Here is a 19,105-nt window from a genome sequence, read left to right on the forward strand (position 1 = left end):
AGAAAAGTATTTCACTTGATTCACACCTCACATTTCCTCCCACTTCCTACTGCCTCTACTTTTCCATTATCCATTTAAGACATTATCCAGTTTGTGTAGTTTCAAAATTCATTATTTTACCATCTTGACTTCCAGTTCTTTCTCTGGACGCGTCTCCACTGTTGACAGCAGATAAGCCAGCAGGTAAAGTTCAGCGCTGACCTCTACAATTATTGCTTCCAAATTATATTAAGGTGTTCTTAATGTCCTATAAATATTGCCCTTCAGAGTATACTTGATTATAGATTGCATCATGTCTAGCTTAAGCTTTTACGGCCTGTGTTTTTGTGCAAACAGTATGAAGTGTAAGAATGTTTCCTTAGACAGAAAATAATTGAAAAACAACTTTTTCTACAACAACGATAGTGTTGTGTGATTTAGAAGACTCTATAGGTATTTCTGTGCCTATATAGAATGAACACCTTGACTATTTTGACGTTATTAGGTTGTCAAATGACTTTCAAAGCTTGCATATAGTTTTATGAGATGCACACAATTATCAGTTTTATAATTTTAAAAAAATTAGATAGTTTGTTCACAGAATAATTATTGAGCTAAAATGATTAGTTAATAGTTATTAAATAAATATTTTTTTAGTGCGGTGAAACTCAAAAACCAGTTTGTTCTTAGTCCAGCTAAGGACAACCTTAGCAGAATGCGCACCTGGAATGTGGCCTGGACTGTTTTTTTTTTCTTTTTATAGTGGCACACAATTCACATCCGGCTCTCTGATGAAGATGAAATCTGGCCCATCTCCACCATGATATGGGAATCTAATGTCTTTTCATGTTACTTTGCTGGGCCCCAAGCAGAAGCCCTGCTCGGAGTTTACCAATTTTTCTACTGGTGGGACTTTTGAAGTCCTGAAAGGTTAAAACATTCTAAATATCTACTGTAATTTTAAAAAATTTGCAAGGACCAAATTTATAATTAGACATTATAATACTCATACATAATTGTTGTCTCTTATATATTAAGTTTTGCCCTTATTTCAATGGGAGTATGAATAAATCTGTAGTGCATGCGTTTGCAGTATGCATGAGAAAATCAAGGTCCTTTGCTGTGTTATGGGTTTGCAAGTCTTTGAAATTCTGTAGAACATACTGTTAAATGCATTGCAGTGATGCAGAATAAGTCATTTAAGCTGCCTATTAAGCACTGGCAAGTTAATAGTATTGCTCCAATACAGAGACTGAAGCACATCACAAAAAAGATCAAGATGTACTGTACAGTGGTCAGAATCCCTTGAGGTACGTTAAAAATGTAAAAGGCTACACAGCTTTGAAAGCCTGTAACACCGTATATTATAAAATTTGTAGGAGAAATACAAAAATACATAATTGGATTATCAACAGAAAAGCAGTTTTAATGGGGCATGACAACACAAATACAAAATTACTCCACTCTAAAGACCGTGCTTAACAGTTAGGTCCTGTCTTGTGAAATAATTTGAAACGGAACATAAAAGGTTTAAACGGTTATTTTAAATCAAATCCTGTAATCAGAGACAGACAGAGTAACCTATACACTCATGGTTCATAAGCTAAGACCACTCACCTTTTAAGAGAATGCTTGGTAAGAGACAGGGTGGAGTGGGGATACTCGGTTGTCTGTGCTCTCAGTTGTGCGAGTAGCTTCACATTAATATATCATGATTGTGGTTTGAAAGGACTGAATTTTATACAGTGAACAATATACCTTACAGCCAAGGGCTTTACAAGGAGGATGGATTCATGGTATCTAATGTCAGTGTGACATGCTGCTGCCAATACATTTGAGTGACACTACGGGAAAAAAAAAGTATTTCTCATTTCTCCAGAGATGAAAATTGACACTCCCAGCATTCCAAGAGGCAAGTGCCGACTTGCCAGTGAAAGGGGAATGTCACCAAGTTGTAAACACTTCCTCTCAGGAAGGGAGAACTTCCTTAATCGTGAAACAACCCACTTGGTCTTTATTTTCCATGAAAAGCGGAAGCCATATGCTTTACCTCTCACTTACAGTATATGGAACTGTCCTTGTCACTTCTTGCCCAACAAGTCAGGTTAACAGTTGTTACCACTTCTAAAAAAATATGTTTAGATTGCAATGTGTCACCCATTCAAATATTTCATTTAGCTTCTAATGTTCATTCTCGGTTTCTTCTTTGATGGAGGCATCCCGAGGCTAATTTATTCAAATTTTAACATTTCCAATAATTATTTCCACATACAGTATTACCATAAAACAGCATGGAGACTCTGTCAGAGTACTTTACAAATTGGAAGACAAAAAATGACAAACTGTCTTCTTTATTAATCAATGTTAATCAAGCAGGATGAAGCTCACATTATAAAATTCATTGGATCAGTAACAACTGATTTGCCACAATACACATTAATGAACTATCTTTGACAGCATCATTTGTTTCAAATTTGTGTTTTGAATCAAATTAAAAGGGAATTCAATATCATAATTTATTGTAAATCACTACAATTAAGATTATACTTACAGATCAATTAAATAAAAACAATACTATAAAAACAACTCGAAAAATCTTCCAAAATATGTGACTGCACATGAGAAAACTAAGGTGTATTGCTTTGACTACCACATACCGTATACAATGAAAATCTCGGGAAATATTCTTACATATGCATGAATGTTTTAAGTACAAAGATTTTAGACAATGTTTAAATGTTTTGTCATCATTTTGATTAATCGATCATTTAATATTGACCATGATATACGCGAGTAACTTCGACAAATGCACAGGCACTAAATCGCTTAATAGTGCAAGCTGAGTGAGTACAGGTGTAGAGGTGATTTAAACCATTGAATGTCAAGCCAGGTGTAAAATCAAGGAAGAAAAATAAAACACAGGAACCAATGTCCCTCTTATCAAGAGAACAACGCCTTTGTCTGCACACTATCCCTCAATGTCTGTGGTGTTCATAGCCCGCAATGTCCAGTTTGGCAAGATTAGAATATAGCTAAGACATCCTGAGCTTGGAACTATATAAATCCAGTCCAGAGACCTCCCTTGCCGTCTTTCCTGTAGTCTAATCCCAATGTGATCACACTTCAACAGGACAGTGCATGCTCTCATGCTGTTTGTATAACAGCAGCTCTCTTGAAAGATGAGAAAGTGACAGTTAAGTCATAGATCATTAACTTGCCAGAACCACTGAACATCTGTGGAATGACATGTTTCATCCAGAGATCAGAGGGCAGTGAACAGGCACATTTTTGTCTAGGCTTCACATGAGGAACTGGTGTAAAGTGTACATCTTGCACTGCTTCCAAAGGCGGTCACAAACACTATTAGCACAGACTTTTCACTGCAGATTCCAAGAGATGACTACTGTTAATGAGAATAATGCATTTACCTATGCCTGTTCAATAAAATGTCAGTTCTAAATTAAAAATGTTTTTGTGATTTTTCTATTGATAGTGATTTTTTAGTGATACACTGTTTTTGATGTTTATTCCAATTATTATTAATGAAACCCCGTGTGCAGAGAGTGTTGGTACAGTAATAGCTGTACCTCACATTTCTCTTGTGCAACTCAACATTCTCATACCAGCTACTCTGAAAAGGTTAAACATTTCTATTTGGTTCTGTTGGTACTAGAGGCAGTATTATGTAAACAGGAAAGTGAATTGAGGGGTAAAGACTAGAGTTAAAGCTTTTTATAATTGAAACACATAAGGTACATCCCCTGGCACTGATCACACATTGTTGGATTTAGATGGTCAATTTAAAAACTGTTACTGAGATCTACAGATGAAAGGAGGTCTGCACAATACCCAGAATGCCAAGAAATAATTTAATGTTCTTATACCACAGGAAATCCAATCCAAAAATTAAGATTTCTTCTAAATGGATGATTATCATTATGTCTGTTAACTAGTGTTTTGTGTAGAGCAAAATGATACCAAGTTAACATTTAGACTTCTAAAAATACTGACTTTGTGCAGTCTAAAAGCAAGACTTTAATGAAATAAAATCTCAGTCTCAATTCTTCTTCTTTTTTTAATCAACTCATGATCGTCACGTTTCTTGCACTGATTATTTTTTACTGGCAAGGCTATTTAAATTTCACAAAGTAGGCCATGCTCCTACAGCTTTTCTTCATATTAATATACTTTCAACAAGATTTGTAATAAGGTATAGAATTCAAAACTATTCCCTTGATATATAGTGCAATGCATGTGACATTGATGACTTTCTCTCTAAACAATTATGCAAACGGTAGGCAAAAAGAAAACTTGGTGAAAGTAGTTTTTCATTACAATGAGCTGGCTGTATATTTGCATTTAATAGGATCATTTGAGTCGTTTGACAAATGTGTTAATATCATATTGAATATTTTTTTAAAGAAAAATATTAAGCTGTTCATTGAGCAGTAAAGTAGCGTTTTCCCTCCCATGTCTTACTTGTCTGCAGTTTTCCCAATTAATCTTTAAATAACATAGCTATCCTTATTGCTGGCACTAACTTCACAATTGTTTAATTCCTTTCTCAGACATGAACTTTCATTGCTGCTGGATCAAATTCATTTAGATAGAGAGGATGCTCTCTTTAAATGATTTCAGCAGCCTGGTAGACTCTCCTGAGAAATATAATTCATTCTAATGCAACTGTGAATCTCCTCAGTGTGCTTGCTGCAAGTAAAACAAAAAGTCTCCCTGCCTGTTTACTCTGATTTAAAGGCTGTGAAATGTCCAGAAGAACTGTGAAAGTGTATTTTAAAATTTTATTCTGTACACCTTAATTTCCCAGGTCTAGAAATCACATTAATGGACACAAGGCATTCTCATTTGGGATAGCTTTATGTACAGTATTCTTTAAATACTTGTGCCAAAATAAATTCTTTTTAAAGCCACTTAAAGAACGTTTTAGAGAACTCCATGCTGAAAAGAGAAGAAAGAAAACATTTCAGCTCCACGGCCAAAACGTTGCATTTTCTTTCTTCTCTTTTCAGTATGGAATAAACCTGTTACTTGTTACTTTGCAGCCTACCCATGCTGACGCAGCAACCCACCTGAGAACTGACTGGAAATGCAACCAAAATGCCATTTTCAGCTAGAATTCAGAAATCACATTGGTGCTGAAGCAGCATTTCTTGTATGCCCAACTAGGTATGTCTGTTACCAAAATGCTGATTGTCTGAGCACATTACTCAGATAAAAACCAGATTCGTTTGTCTTGTATTGAAACAACTGTGCTCACTGCCTCTACTCAGGTTAACTAGGTCTGTCAGAGATTCAGCTTAAATCATCTTCATACTTGTCAGAACTTGACACCAATATGGTGAAATTAAAGAATTCACAGTTCAGAACAGGGACCAATCTTAAATAAAGGGAAACTGACTCCTTTTATGGGACAGCGAGAAAACAAAGAAAAAAGGCTAGTAACCCTACTAGTAGTGACTAAAATTGTGTCATGAGAAAATATATTTTCAAACTTCTAAAATATAACTCCAGCTAATTCATTCTAAGCTTGAATACAGGAGGGACATGAGAGCATATGAAAGCTTCCAGATGAAAATAGTTCTTTTGCCACAGTTCCACTCAGTGCAACTGGCAGTCATCTTCCTAAGTTCTGGGAACATCCTGCGATGTAGCACTTAGGGTTGTACATAACTGTTGTGCTTCTTGACATAACTAGAATGACTGTGCCAATGAGCCACAGACCTCTCCTGCCCAGATACAATTCTCAGGTCACTTAATATACAGGATGGCTGGTGCCAACAGGCCTAATTGCAGCCAAAACTGTCTTGCAGAGGTGGGTGGAGACCAGGATACCACTAAATCATACATAGTTGTATTCATCTTTAGAGACAGTCCTTGGAGAAAAACAACTGAACTACATAGTGTAGGTTCTTAAACTGCAGCAGCTTGGACAGTATTCTTATTTATATCTATATATACAGTATACATCTACACCTTATTAGCCTCCCCCATTTTTTCTTGCAAGTGCTTATTATATTATTTTCTGCACCATGTTTGTTGTAGTTTCTAAAATAAAATCATAATTAAAACACCTGAATCTAAATTGCCACTCTAGGGTACGATCTTTAATAGAAGGTGGTAGTGCTCCTAAAGCACAAAATTATTTTTTGCTCTCATATTGGAGACTCAAAGCCAATATGGTTTGATATTATGCACTGTATCCTGGAATTAAACCACTGTACTAATACATTTTGCTCACTGGGGGATATTATGAATACATCAATGTATATATACATACATTTCCTCTAGGCCTGTGTTATTGTATCTACAATGTATAATAGATTTTTTTGGGGAAACAAGGACTGACCTTCTGGAATGTCCTGTTGTGTAATGCAACTGATTCGTATCACAAAATGAAGATTAGCCTGTTTTGCAAAACCAAAAAGAATCTTCCTTATAAATGATTCCACACATTTCACACCAATAATACAGTTCATTAGTAACAGAAGACTACATTTGTGACACCCCAGCATGGTCTAAAGCCTAGAACTCCAGATTGTCTCTACTTTTCTTTTCCAGTCAATTTCCAGTTTACATGAGATACCCACATAAAAACTGCACAACTTCTTACTTTTGGGTCACCAGCCAGGCACTGATACTAGGCCTTCACAGATGCATGATGGTCATGTTGCCCATAAAAACAGTTCAGAAAGCCAGTCCCATGATTTCTCAGAACACAAAAACCAATATCTTTCATAATAAATCACAGTGTTTAATTTGTTTAGACATGTATAACAGTGGGCAAGCTACAGTATGTGCACTTAAACATTGAGAAAAATAACAAATAAATTAGATACTTCACTTTGATAGAATAAAGCTAGCATCACAAAACTGGTGTTATCAAATAGAAGATCACTGTGCCAGAACAAAAAGTGTAAAAAGAAAAAAATACAAAAGGTGCTATTGATTAGTGTTAGTTTTCAAACAGCATCTTTCTTATTAGAAAAAGACCTCAAGACATCTGTAGTGAGGAAAACTTTTACTTCAGAAATAGTCTGCACAAAGACTTATTTCATTACTTTAATCCACTTAAATCAGTTTTCAACAAGCATGAGACTACAGAACTGTGGATATTATATAATATGGTGCCGATTCTCATGGGAAGGGGTCTCCAATTTGATTTTTCCAGGGCACTATCCTAAGGTCAGGCAAGTTTAACTGAATACTATTGGCAAAAAGGTTTAGAGGATACATTGAGCATTAAAAGGACTTCATCTTCATGGTCAGGTCAGTGGAACAATTTGCAAATATCCTTCTGTTGCAAGTCACCCTATGTCATCAGTGACAAATCTGGAAAGCGCTTCAATCTGCACTACAGAAAGGGCCAGCAAGCTGTGAGGAACATATACACTTGGCAATGTTTCCCCCACAGGGTTTTTACTGACCTTAGAAAACAGATGTTAAAAAAACAGATACCTACAAGGGCAAAGTGACTTAGTTTAGTTAATAAAAGGCTCTTTCACATACATTGAAGGCTATGAAACATTAAGATTTTAATTACTTCATAAACTGCACATTAGATACAACCCCTTATTCATCTGCCTAAAACAGTTTATCTCAGAAAATAAATGAATAAGTAAAAAATGTTTGGGATAGGAAAAATACTTTACCATAGACATACTGTTGTGGGTGTAACGATATGACAAGAAATCCATTTAAGTGCCCACACACTGTTAAAATGCTTTGAAAAGTATATTACTGTACAGTATGTATAACTGGGTTTCTCTGGAAAATGCCCAATTAAAGCTTGGCAATAATATTTTACTTACAATAAAGTTTTATGTTCAAGTGCAGAAATGGTTACTTACCTGAAACATTAATTTTGTGTATGCACAAAATAAGATAGACATTTGGAATTTATTCACAAAAAGGATTACTTACTTTTAAATGTGCCAAAATGCATTTAAATGGGCTATAAAAAAGAAAATTAGAAAAGTAATTGTAAACCAATAAGAAAACCTGCATTTGAGTATGAGGTATCTTGAAGTTAGAGAGGGAGTTAAAATTTATTTCTATATTTGTTTCAAAGAACAACATTCTCTGTATTTGTATACTGATAATTTATGGGTAAAACACTATCAACATTTTTCTTTGAAAAAAATAATTGCTATAGTATCAAGATTAGCCACAATACTTAAATTTAAACTTGTTTTTGGCATTCTCTTCTGGATAAGATTATTAAATCATGTGTTAAAGATCCAACGAATCCTGGTTCTACAAAAGTACTCTCAGTTTATAAATATACAAATGGGTGATTACCCACAATTTAGTAACAGGGACACAATTCCTCAGGTGATTCTGGAAGGCAAAAATACGCTAGCTTTGTTGTAATTATCCTGGTTTATGCTTGATAACCTTCAAGACAACTTTTCTTCCATCTGTTTTTACCAGACAGAGTTTACCTTTGTAGGATACATGCTGTATACCTGGTATACTGGTATAACAGGTGAAACCATGCAAGGTCTCTCTACATCAAACTGAAACAAATGTTTACTTCAGCCAGGACTTTGTTGTGAAGTGCACCGTGATTCTTGACTGTCATGTCATGCTGCCACGTTGTACAGCATTTTGTTGAAATTAAACTTATTCAATTGAACTAGGCAGATATTCTGATTCATATCTAACAACGATATAAACACAGGTAGCAAGTGTATATTAATGCATGCATGAGCATTTAGCATTGTTTGCAGTGTAAAAACAAAGTACTGTACCTCTACAGGCAATACCTTATAAGTAGCCTGCAGAACCTCCTGGTAGGGTAAAATGGCAAGAACAAAGCAACAAACAAAACAAAAACATGCTTTATTTTATCAAAAGGTGCTTAAATGAAATTGTAAAAGTCCTCCAGTTCTCAATACAAAATGAAGAAATGATGGATCTTTTTTTCCAGGAAAAATCATATTGAACTTGTTGAATGCTCCACTTAAATACTCCTGTAGATTCTGGATAACAGAATTGCAATGCTAATTGTCAAAAATGTTAAGTTAAAAAAAGTAGTTTTACTGTGAGATACCAGAAGAGGCAATTTTGTATTCTTTAGGAGACTAAAGTCACCACCTAGGATAAATTATCTTTGGTTAATGTGCAGTTAATCAGACAATGCTTTTCTTTGATGCTGTTAGGATAAGAAAATGCAATTGAATACTTCATGAGATGTAAAATGGTACAAATGGATACATTATAAGAAGGAAAATGCTTTTATGAAGAAACTATGTGCAAACATCAAAACATATAGAGTCCTTCACCAAATTTACTTTAGGCGATAAGATTATAGAATAAGATTACTAACCCTTTAAATGTTTAAAAATGCAAAAAGGAATGAATAGATTTTTTTAGATTGATTTTGCTGTGTTGTCAAAACAGATGTCCATTGTGAAAATGAGGAGTTAAAACTTTAATGCTTGATTAAGGATAATGAGGATGCAAATAAAATAGTTTAATTATTCTGATTTGTCAGTGAAATAACAAAAATGGTTATACAATTAGGATCTACTGCTAAAGTAATTAAAACAACAATTTGGCTTTTAAAGAAACCAGAGAAAAGCAGACCTGCTCACTTTTCATAATATAAATTGCAATCTGAACTGTTTCTTTCTGAATTGATAAGTTTGTTGGACTACAACAGAAAAGGAAACGTGATTTCCCCCTGTCCTTATGACCTCTTTGAAAACGATTCTGAATGCTGGCAGAAACATCCATGCTCTAATGGTACAGTTCACAATTCTCTTATGAAATGACTAATCATGCTCCAGACAATATGTAGTTGATGGTACAATGTAGGATGTAATACATAAATGACGCTGAACAGATTATCAATGTGAAATTAAAAGTATAGGCTTCAACACTGTCTTATGAGTACCCACAGCAATATAATACAAAAGAATATTGTATAACATAAAACAAAATATTTACTGCATCGTGTATTAAAGGTTCACTTTAAAAATCCATTTGAGACAACTGATAACAGCTAGGAAAAAAAAGTTTTTTGGGAAATAATACTGGAAAAACAACTAGCAAAGAAGGGTAATGATTCTCTGCTATACCTACAAGTTCCCCTACTCCAATTAATGTAAACAGACTTTTGCCTTCTTATCTATTGTTGTGTGCAATTCACCCATTTTCCCCACGTGTTAGGTGGAAATGGAAAATGTTCTCCCCAGAAATTACCGCATGGGTATCTTATGTACTGATAAAGAGTGCTTCATAACTTCCTGCCAATATCTTTATGGCACATTTTCCTATCTTAAAAATTCCTACGTTATGAGACGCAAACTCCTTTAGCACAAACTAGAGTTAAAACTGCTCCGTTACTGAAACCACCACAGTATGACTCAAGCAGATATACTGTAGCTTTTCCTTTTTCTCACTTATAAACTGGACTTCAGTCGGTGGAAACTCCTACTCTTAAAGGGAAAGAGCTTAAATATTTCATTCCTGATTCACTTGCTTCTGCTTATTCTTCTTCCCATCTGTGAACAGTAACACAAATCAAAAATGAAATTCATATTTTTTCCAAAATTGTTTGAGGAATGTCACTGCAAGACCTTAAAAAATGCAACTGGCACCTTAAAAAAACGATCAGGTTGGACAAAAAAAGTGAAAGCGTTTTAGCGCCACTTAAATGCTGTATGAAAATTAATGTTAAAAACAGCCATTAGCAAATTCAAATGACTTTCACATAGTTTGGAAGTTAATTGGAACTTTTAGATTTTCATATCTGTACAATAATATTAATGAACTAGCATTGTGCTCTCTGCTATTTCACATCTTTTATTGCATTTGATATCAGGTTTTATCAAGAACAACTTGCACAATCTAGAATCCTCTCCTGGAGAAACCTCAAAGGATTTGCAGTGCTGTCTCTAACTGGAATAGAATACTAGCAGGAAAAAAAGATAAGGCAAAGATATCACAGTGTAAGTCACACACTTTGCATGAATCACATAAAGTGCCTAAAACTTCTTACAGGAGGAAAAATCGGAGACACAATGCTTGGATTCTAAATTAAATGCACAACAGTGAGCTCAGAACTAAAAGTACTTAAGAGTGTTTATGAAAGCACTGATATCGGCTATGTGATATTCTTACAGTGAACGTGAATCATACTAAAACTGTTAATTTTGGGTCTTCCTAATCCATAGCTTGAATTTCTTAACGGATACTACCCATTGGAAAACCACAAGTGCATTAAACAATTTAAAAAGGAAAATAAAAACCGGAATGCTTCTGACCCTGCTTAGTCGAGAAGGTGAAAATTTAAAAACAAAGGTCTGGTAAATTCCACCATTCGATTACAGTTAGGATGCCACAAATAAGGCTGTGCCAGCAGGCAGCCCCTCAGTGGAAATGTTACTCTAGGTTGCTGTCTTATCTCTAGACAATGCACAGCATGAGTTCATTTTGTAATTTCGATTACAGTTATTTCTGTAACGTGTAGTGAAAATGATGACAGTAGTGCTACTTTGTCCGCGAAACACTTGGTGAGGATTCACAAACATCCCACAAACTTTTTCTGTGATTGGTCACAAAACACCTATTGTGAGCAAGGCCTCCTCACATTCAGTTGTGAACAAAGGCATGCACGCCATTTCCAATAAGAACATTTTTGTTGTGGTTGTGAAAACATAAAAATGTAGATGTGATATTACTTTGTTTAAACCCTGTATCTTATTAATCCTATAATAACTATGGTTTAACCACCTAGAGAAAATATGTAATACACCAGCTATTAACCTTAGTCCTGACAAAGCAGCCCAGAAAATATCATTTGTTTTCTGTTTCATTGTGGAATAACACCCACTGAGAGTCAAGCCAAAGCTATACAAACGTATTTGTCCACTACTGGTAGTAGTTACAGCGCTCAATAACTCAGACACGTTTTAAAAAAAAAATAGAAGTAACTGATGTTGTGTTTTATAGCCTAACAGTTACTGCCGTCTCTGCATGCTGTTTGCATTGTGAATCCAATATTTAATGCCAAGGGAGAGGTTTGTTCAGAGATACACAGTAACTCAAAGAGATACCCATATGCCTATGACTTTGATGATAATTTGTTCAGCATTGTTGGTTTGAACATCCCTATGAATCTTCATGGTTTTGCATCACTCCCCGAGTCAAATATTCATGTGGATGAAGTGCAAAAACATGCTGTATCAAAGTATACAGGCTCCATAAGAGTCTGATACAGCCCTTTTCTAGGTTAAAGGTGAAGCTTAAAAAAATATGCAGCTTTTAAGTAATACTCTTACCTTTAAAAGGTAAGCAAATATACAATATCATGGATAGGTCCTAAACTATAAACCATCCAAGCCAAATGTCTTCCTAGTTGCAAAAATTGGAGCCTCCAACAACATCATATATCCCGTTTGTTATTGCTGGCTTTCTCAAAAAAAAAGAGAGATCCGATTTGAACCCGCACGGCAGTTAGACCTAGTAAATCTGAACCCAACAAAAATGTAAAGAATCAAGTGAAAAATGCTTTATACAGGTGGTGCCGTCATTGTAATTTTCTTGGAATTCAAATAGCTCTTCCATTATGAAAGCTCTCTCCTTGTGATGAAATAATAGGTGAACAACATACATTTCTTAGTCTTAGTTTGCAAGACTTCTTATACATTCTCACTGCGGGAATCTTCTGATCTTGTAACTTACATGTTTATTGTTAACTAGTAAACTAGTTTACAAAGTGTATCTGGCAGTTTTGGCAGCTATTCTCACTCGCTTGGCTGAAAGGACCAAAAGCATTATAAGGGCATGACCAGGACATGACCCTCAGTTCAGCAGTCAAGCAGAAAAAATGCAAAAAACACTTCACTACAGTCCACCTACTTAAGAGTACAGATTGGTGTGCTGTTGCTCTCACTTACTTTTATTATTTAGCGCGTGTCTTTTTCTAAATAGTTATAATATGAGATTGTCCGCATCTGCACTGGAGGTTACAAAACCTATGATGAATTTAGTCATTACATTCATTTTAAGTCATATGAAATGACAGGTACCCGTTTTGGAATAATTTGCCTGTGCAACCTTTTGAAAAAAGCCCACAAATCATTCAGGGTGTCTGACAAACTTAACATTATATTTACAGACTTTAAAACACAAATGCTACTGATTCGAATACTCATTTGTTGTATTTGTAATGCCTCATAGTATTTAAACCTCTTAAGGTACAATACATTGCGGGACCTGTAAAACTAAAAAAATAACACTATCCTTCATTTATGCTTCACTACATAATTTTTATCCATACAGAAGGTATTTCAGAATTTCAAATGCAATGGTTTACAATAATATTCTGTATCACATCCAGATGGCAGTATTTAATGGAACTAGTCAACTTAGAGGGACGGGTGCAATCAAGGGGAGATACAGGCCCTTTCAAGATGGAAGAAGGACAAATTGTTTAAATTAGAGCTTAGACCCAGCTTAACATACAACATTCAAATCCTTACTTTCTAGGTTAAATCGTCCTAATTTGATGTATGTTTTTGACATACTATCCAACAGTTTTGGGAAAATCTCTTCATTGCTGGACTACATCCCAAAACCATGTGCTCAAGCAGGAATAGATGTTGTAGAGGATGTTGAGCTCTTGTCTTCTCAAAATTTCAAGCTTAATTGACCCCTATATCATACCCATGAAAATAATCAGACCCAATGAACAGAAAAATCTGTAATACATAATAATTAAAGTATCCTGGCTGTTATAAAATGTTAGTGCCTGCAGCTCTACTGTTTTATCTAACGGCACTTTATCAGGAGAATGAAAATCTGTGTGCTCATCGAAATTATCAATCAACATTAAGGGATAACAGCAAGGCATACTGGCAAAAGATGGCACAACATCACTGCAGTGCCTTGAAGTTATGTGCGATATGTAGTTTATGTATGCCATCAGCCACAGGGAATTCATGGGGCTACTTTAGAGGATAGGAATACTCAGCTGTTTCAGTTGAGGTGCAGCTGCAAATATAGAATACAAAAACGGGCTCACTGAAAAACCAGCTTTCCAAAATGCCTAATCCTCATTACTGACATTGTCTGGTTCACTACTGAACACAGTATGACCCCATTCAAAAAACGTACATAAATTAGCCTAATTCTAATTTCCTTTTTCTTGTGGAAACAACATAACAGAAAAATATCTTACTAATTGTATAAAACTAAATCATAAAACGAAAGATGCAAATCTAGCAAGGAACATTACAGGTACAGAAAAGTGTTTCATAGTGTTTCTTTTCCTATAAATACATATTTGATATGTATCTGTTCACCTGTTTTTCCCCTTTAGCCTCTTTCTGCTGAGCCCTGATGCTGACCGATACAGCACAAGAGAGCATTCAAAAAGCTTTCATAGAGAAAATGTGAGAAGTGATGGGGGAGTGTATTGGAGTTATACAAAACAGTTTTTGGCAACCAGCACAGTGCAATGCTGTTCTGTCTCTCATACATCCTCTCTTGTAATCGGTTTTGGAAATTCTTTCCAGGAAACATTTTTGCAAGAAATGAGTTAGAAGTATATATAAAGATTTAAGGATAGAATTGTTCTTAAATCAAATCAGAGCAAAATTAATTTAAAACAACTGATAACAGAAATTTTCAGAAGGTATAAACACCTATTGTAACTCACCAGACAAATATGGCAAATTAAATAAACCTTTTAAAAAATGCAATTCTATCATTCTCATTTGTTCCTATATCCTGGGGTCTTAGGATAATGAACATTATTTGAATTCCTTAAAAATGAAACTCTGCCAATTCCTTGTTGTTGAACAGTAAAAGTGAATACTAAGCTTTGCTTGCCATTTGTTAAAACAAAAAACAAACAGAATTAATGCTCTTCCTGTTCCAGGTGACGACGATTGTCCCGAGAAAGTAAAAGATTTCCATTTAGTCACAATAGACGAAAACACCTACTGCAGTCTTTGACAGGCCACACCTGTTCAAAATGTGGAACACAAAGAAGGCAAGGTGAAAAGAAGCACCCTTTTCATTGGCCGAGAAGGTTAGAGCAAACAGCACATGTTCAACTACTCTGTACAAGCATTCCTCTGATCCGTTCAAGCTCAGCTACTCCTACTTCCCCACTACTATGATGGCATATGACGTAGCCATACAACCAAACAGATGCCAATGTAGCAATTGCTGCCTCAAGTGATTAGTAACTGTATGAATGTAGGGAGTTATGCAGATAGGGAGTTGCCTGTATTGGGCAATATTACAGTGCTGTTCTCGAATACCTTCTGACTTCCCATCTGGCCTCCTTAAATATATTATAAACTGATGGTTATAAAGGGCATTCCAGGCATATCTATCTTGTTAATTGTTCCACAATAATGTGATTAGCCTATATATATATACAGTATGTTAAACATTAACATACACAGAAAACCAACAGTGTCTCAGCCAACAGGTCATGTTATCCTGCGTAGTCTACTTGCACTCTTAATTTCAGAACCTTATTTGCAGCTTTTCTGCTGAAAAGCAATTCTGGTGAAAGTACATCAGAGTATTATTAAAGAAAAAACTACCCTGAATGTACACAGACAACAAATTGTAGGCAAGCTAACAAACACACAGCAAGATAATCAGCACAAAACTCACAACTGGTCAGTAAAACGAGGTCAAAGAGATTGCAATAGTAAAAGGAAGTGAGTTGTATTCCATAATATATTGTACTGAGTTTTTAGTAAGAAGAAGCTCTAGTACAGACCTAGGTTTTTTTAACCTGTGTACAATAGCAAAGTTTGTGTCTATATCTGCCTGCCTCCTAATAACATATTGAACTAAAACTGCAAATTTGCTCTGACAAGGGAGGAATGCCCCTGGGCCCTCATCTTCTCAAGGCATACAGGTCCTTCCTTTCAGCACCACCAATTACAGGGAGGCATTTGACAATTCCACTTTCCATGAGAAATGTTATATTCCTAACCGTCTCTCGCATCACAAATATTGAGCTTTGTTCATTAAACGCCGTCAAGCAGTTGGGTTTTAAAGCATGTTATCGCTCCTCAAGCTAGAAAACTTCACAAGAGAAATGTACCCCCTTTATTGATAACTGCATGAAGCATTCCTGTGATTCTCAAAAGTGTAGCCTTCATCAATTAATCATAATCATGATTTCCGAAGTATATTTCTGTTTCATAAAAACTTTCATATAGATAAGCTAAAACATGTGGTGGACATAGGTCTTGTTTGTTGTGATGCACAATATCACCAGCGCTGAAGACAAGCTCCCAGTGATTAAGTGCACTTCAACATTAAGGCTTATATCTCATCATTTAGGGCTGATTCTTCAATGAGCAAGAACAAAGATGCATGTGACAAGAAGCAACCTTGCTTAAAGGTTTTTGGACTGATATGACTAGGGACAGGGTCTCATCACTAGTCCTGCAGTTTCATTTTTGGTTTTCATTCCAACCAAGCTCCAGATGACTTAACTGGATCAACCATTGCTTTATCAAGAGGAAGTCAGCATGGTTTTCAGATCTCTGTTCATTGACCAGACCAGGTTACATACAGTATAAATCCTGTAGGGTTGTGGATTTCCAGGACCAGGAGGTTGCAAGTCACAGAATTCTCTCTTAACCTAGAAAGAAAATCTAAGAACAGAGAACTGGGGACTTTTAAAGACCAGTACATAATTACTGAAACAAAATGTAATTTTAATGCTAAAACTGTCATGTTAAAAACACTGTCACTCTGTGTTAGTTTAGATTTTTGTGGCTGAATTCCAAATAAGCACCTACACTGACATATATAATCCGTTCTATACCTTGATTAGGAATGAATTAAGTTGTTTACCAATACATACAGTTAGTGAGCCTGATGTTAATGCAGCTGTATCCGTTTTAGGGAATGATTCTTCAGAATACACCTTAACTCTACAATTACTGCAGTATCCAGTATACAGATAAGTACAAACTGCAAATTAGTATTCCAGAAAAATTAAGCACATGCTGTTCAGGAATAAAACCTCTGAGGGAATTAAAAAAAAACAGGAAAGAATTAGACGTGTTCACAGAGCTCAAACCAATACCATGAGAGTCTTCGTCAATTAATATATTTAACAGTATTTTATTGATTTGGGCCTTTTTTTTACCATGGGCTTCTTCGTTTTTATATCTTTCTTTTTTTGGGACAGGTTTTCAAGATGCTGTAAAACAATGGTGGTTTGAACGCCAAGTAAATTACCGGAACTTAAAAAGTACCAAAATGATATAGCGTTTTAAAATAAATAGCCAAGTTCTTTCTTTATTTTTTATTGCTTGAAGCAAGCTGGCTAAAAAGACGTCAGAATTTATCACCGCAAGTTACTCCTAAAACCCATCCATCAGTCGATGCCGATATGCCACTCAGGCTCAGATCTATCTAAAACGGCTGAAAGAAGCAAATCCAATAATCTCACAAAATGAACACGGTTAGAAAATCAAACCCTGACACGAGGTTTGCGTCCCAGACTCTTCCTGTATTCTAATAGAATTCCCTGCAGTGACGAAAAAGACCTGAAAGTCCTGTTGGTGGATAAGAATCAATCCACTGTAAGGAAACTAACATGTTCCTTTTGTAGCAATCGTGTTACAAAAGAGAAACAACAGCATTCTAGCGTGACATACAAGAACGTTTGTTAGCGTTATAAATGCAGGATCAATGCTTGGCTACGCGGTCTTAATTTGAGCTATTGCAAAAGCACATAACTTGCTCTGACGCTTTTCACTATGTAGAAAAGCAGTCTTGGTTGAATTTCAGTAGCTTGTATCGACGGTTTTTATTAGCTCACACCTCTTAAGTTTATAGTTTAAAGTTGGTCATGTGGTTAACTATTTAAAAAAAAATAAAGATCAGTATCACTGTCGTGCTAAACAATACTTTTCTTATGCAGAGCCCCGTGTTTCTTTTGAAACTATTTTTCTACGTTAACAACGTTGTCTCTCTTACGGTTCTAAGCCCCCTTACCTTCTCTTGTTTGTTTTCCTGCTCTGCTGGAGGTGACGTGGGTGATTTCACATTCACAGCACAAACAGTAGGGGCCGAAGTGCTGCCACTGCCTGGACTTGGGGTGCTCTTCTCGACTGTTTCCACCTTGATGAGCCGGTGCTTGGGGGAGACGTATTTGATGTCTGGCGACCCAGAAGAGCTCAGGCCCCCTGGGAACGAACTCCCTCCGCTGCCTGTGTATGGGTCCTCGAAGTCTAGTTCCTTCTGTAGCTTGTAGGCTGCGAGAATGTCTGGTTGTGCGGGGCTCAGGTAATGTGTAGCCCCAGCGCTTGGCTGCTGCTGGTGATGGTAACCGGGTGTACCGGGCGCAGCCGGGTGACAGTGCCTGTAGTCCGGTTTCGGGGGAGCCGGAGGGGGCGCTTTGGTGGTTTTGAATCCTAGGTGCTCCTTGAACCATCTGGCCATGCTGCCAGCGCATTGCTCACAAGTCTGGTTGATTTGTTTCTTTTTTGTTTTTTGCTCCACTTTTCTTTCCAAGTTTCTTCTTTGTAGCGTGTACCTGCCTCCTGGACTCCTCCTTAATTGTTGCTTATCTCAGCAGTTCAAATTCGGTCCTTGTTCCACTAAGCAGAAGTGCGCAGAACCGATACACTCTGCGTTCTCCTGCCACTCACACACGCACTGATAGCCGGATCACAGAAAGCTGGAGCTCCGCTAAGCAATATGGGAACAAACAGGCAGCTAATGGGATAGTCAGCCTCCCCTTTTAACTACCTGAGAATAACCACTGCCATCTGCTGGTCAGAACCGTTTTTTTTATAAAGAAATAATTTACTTTTTTAAAGCACATCAAGCCATTGTGGATCACAATACATTTATAGCGAAAATGATTTCAAATATATCGTATTATAATGGTAAATGAAGGCTTATTGAACGTAAATAAGATTGTTCTCTTAATATGAATCAATACGTACATGTCTGTAGATGGTAAGATTACGGACAGAGCAGACTGATTATATGATTATTTTTAACAGGGGATAAAAATATTAAAAGGAAAAAGTTGATAAAAAATGTTCACAAGGGACCTTTTAATGAGCTAAGACTTACTAAGGCCCACTGACTACCTTAAGCA

General features: G+C 36.1%; 1 protein-coding gene across 6 annotated transcripts in view; it reads right to left on the minus strand.

Moving 5' to 3' along the window:
* Positions 1-18,693, minus strand: part of LOC102698536 (SH2 domain-containing adapter protein F-like) — a 115,390-nt gene extending 96,697 nt beyond the window's left edge. For 3 of the 6 annotated variants that reach the window (XM_069190621.1, XM_006628854.3, XM_015343688.2), the window contains exon 1: positions 17,992-18,692. In XM_069190621.1, coding sequence (XP_069046722.1) covers positions 17,992-18,438 — 447 coding nt within the window. In that variant the 5' untranslated portion in view covers positions 18,439-18,692. Of the gene's footprint in view, positions 1-17,991 lie in introns of all 6 variants that reach the window. The other 3 variants (XM_015343687.2, XM_015343685.2, XM_015343689.2) reach the window with 2 other exon arrangements.
* Positions 18,694-19,105: the final 412 nt, after the last annotated feature.

Source organism: Lepisosteus oculatus, chromosome 5 (assembly GCF_040954835.1).
Source record: "Lepisosteus oculatus isolate fLepOcu1 chromosome 5, fLepOcu1.hap2, whole genome shotgun sequence".
NCBI lineage: Eukaryota > Metazoa > Chordata > Actinopteri > Semionotiformes > Lepisosteidae > Lepisosteus > Lepisosteus oculatus.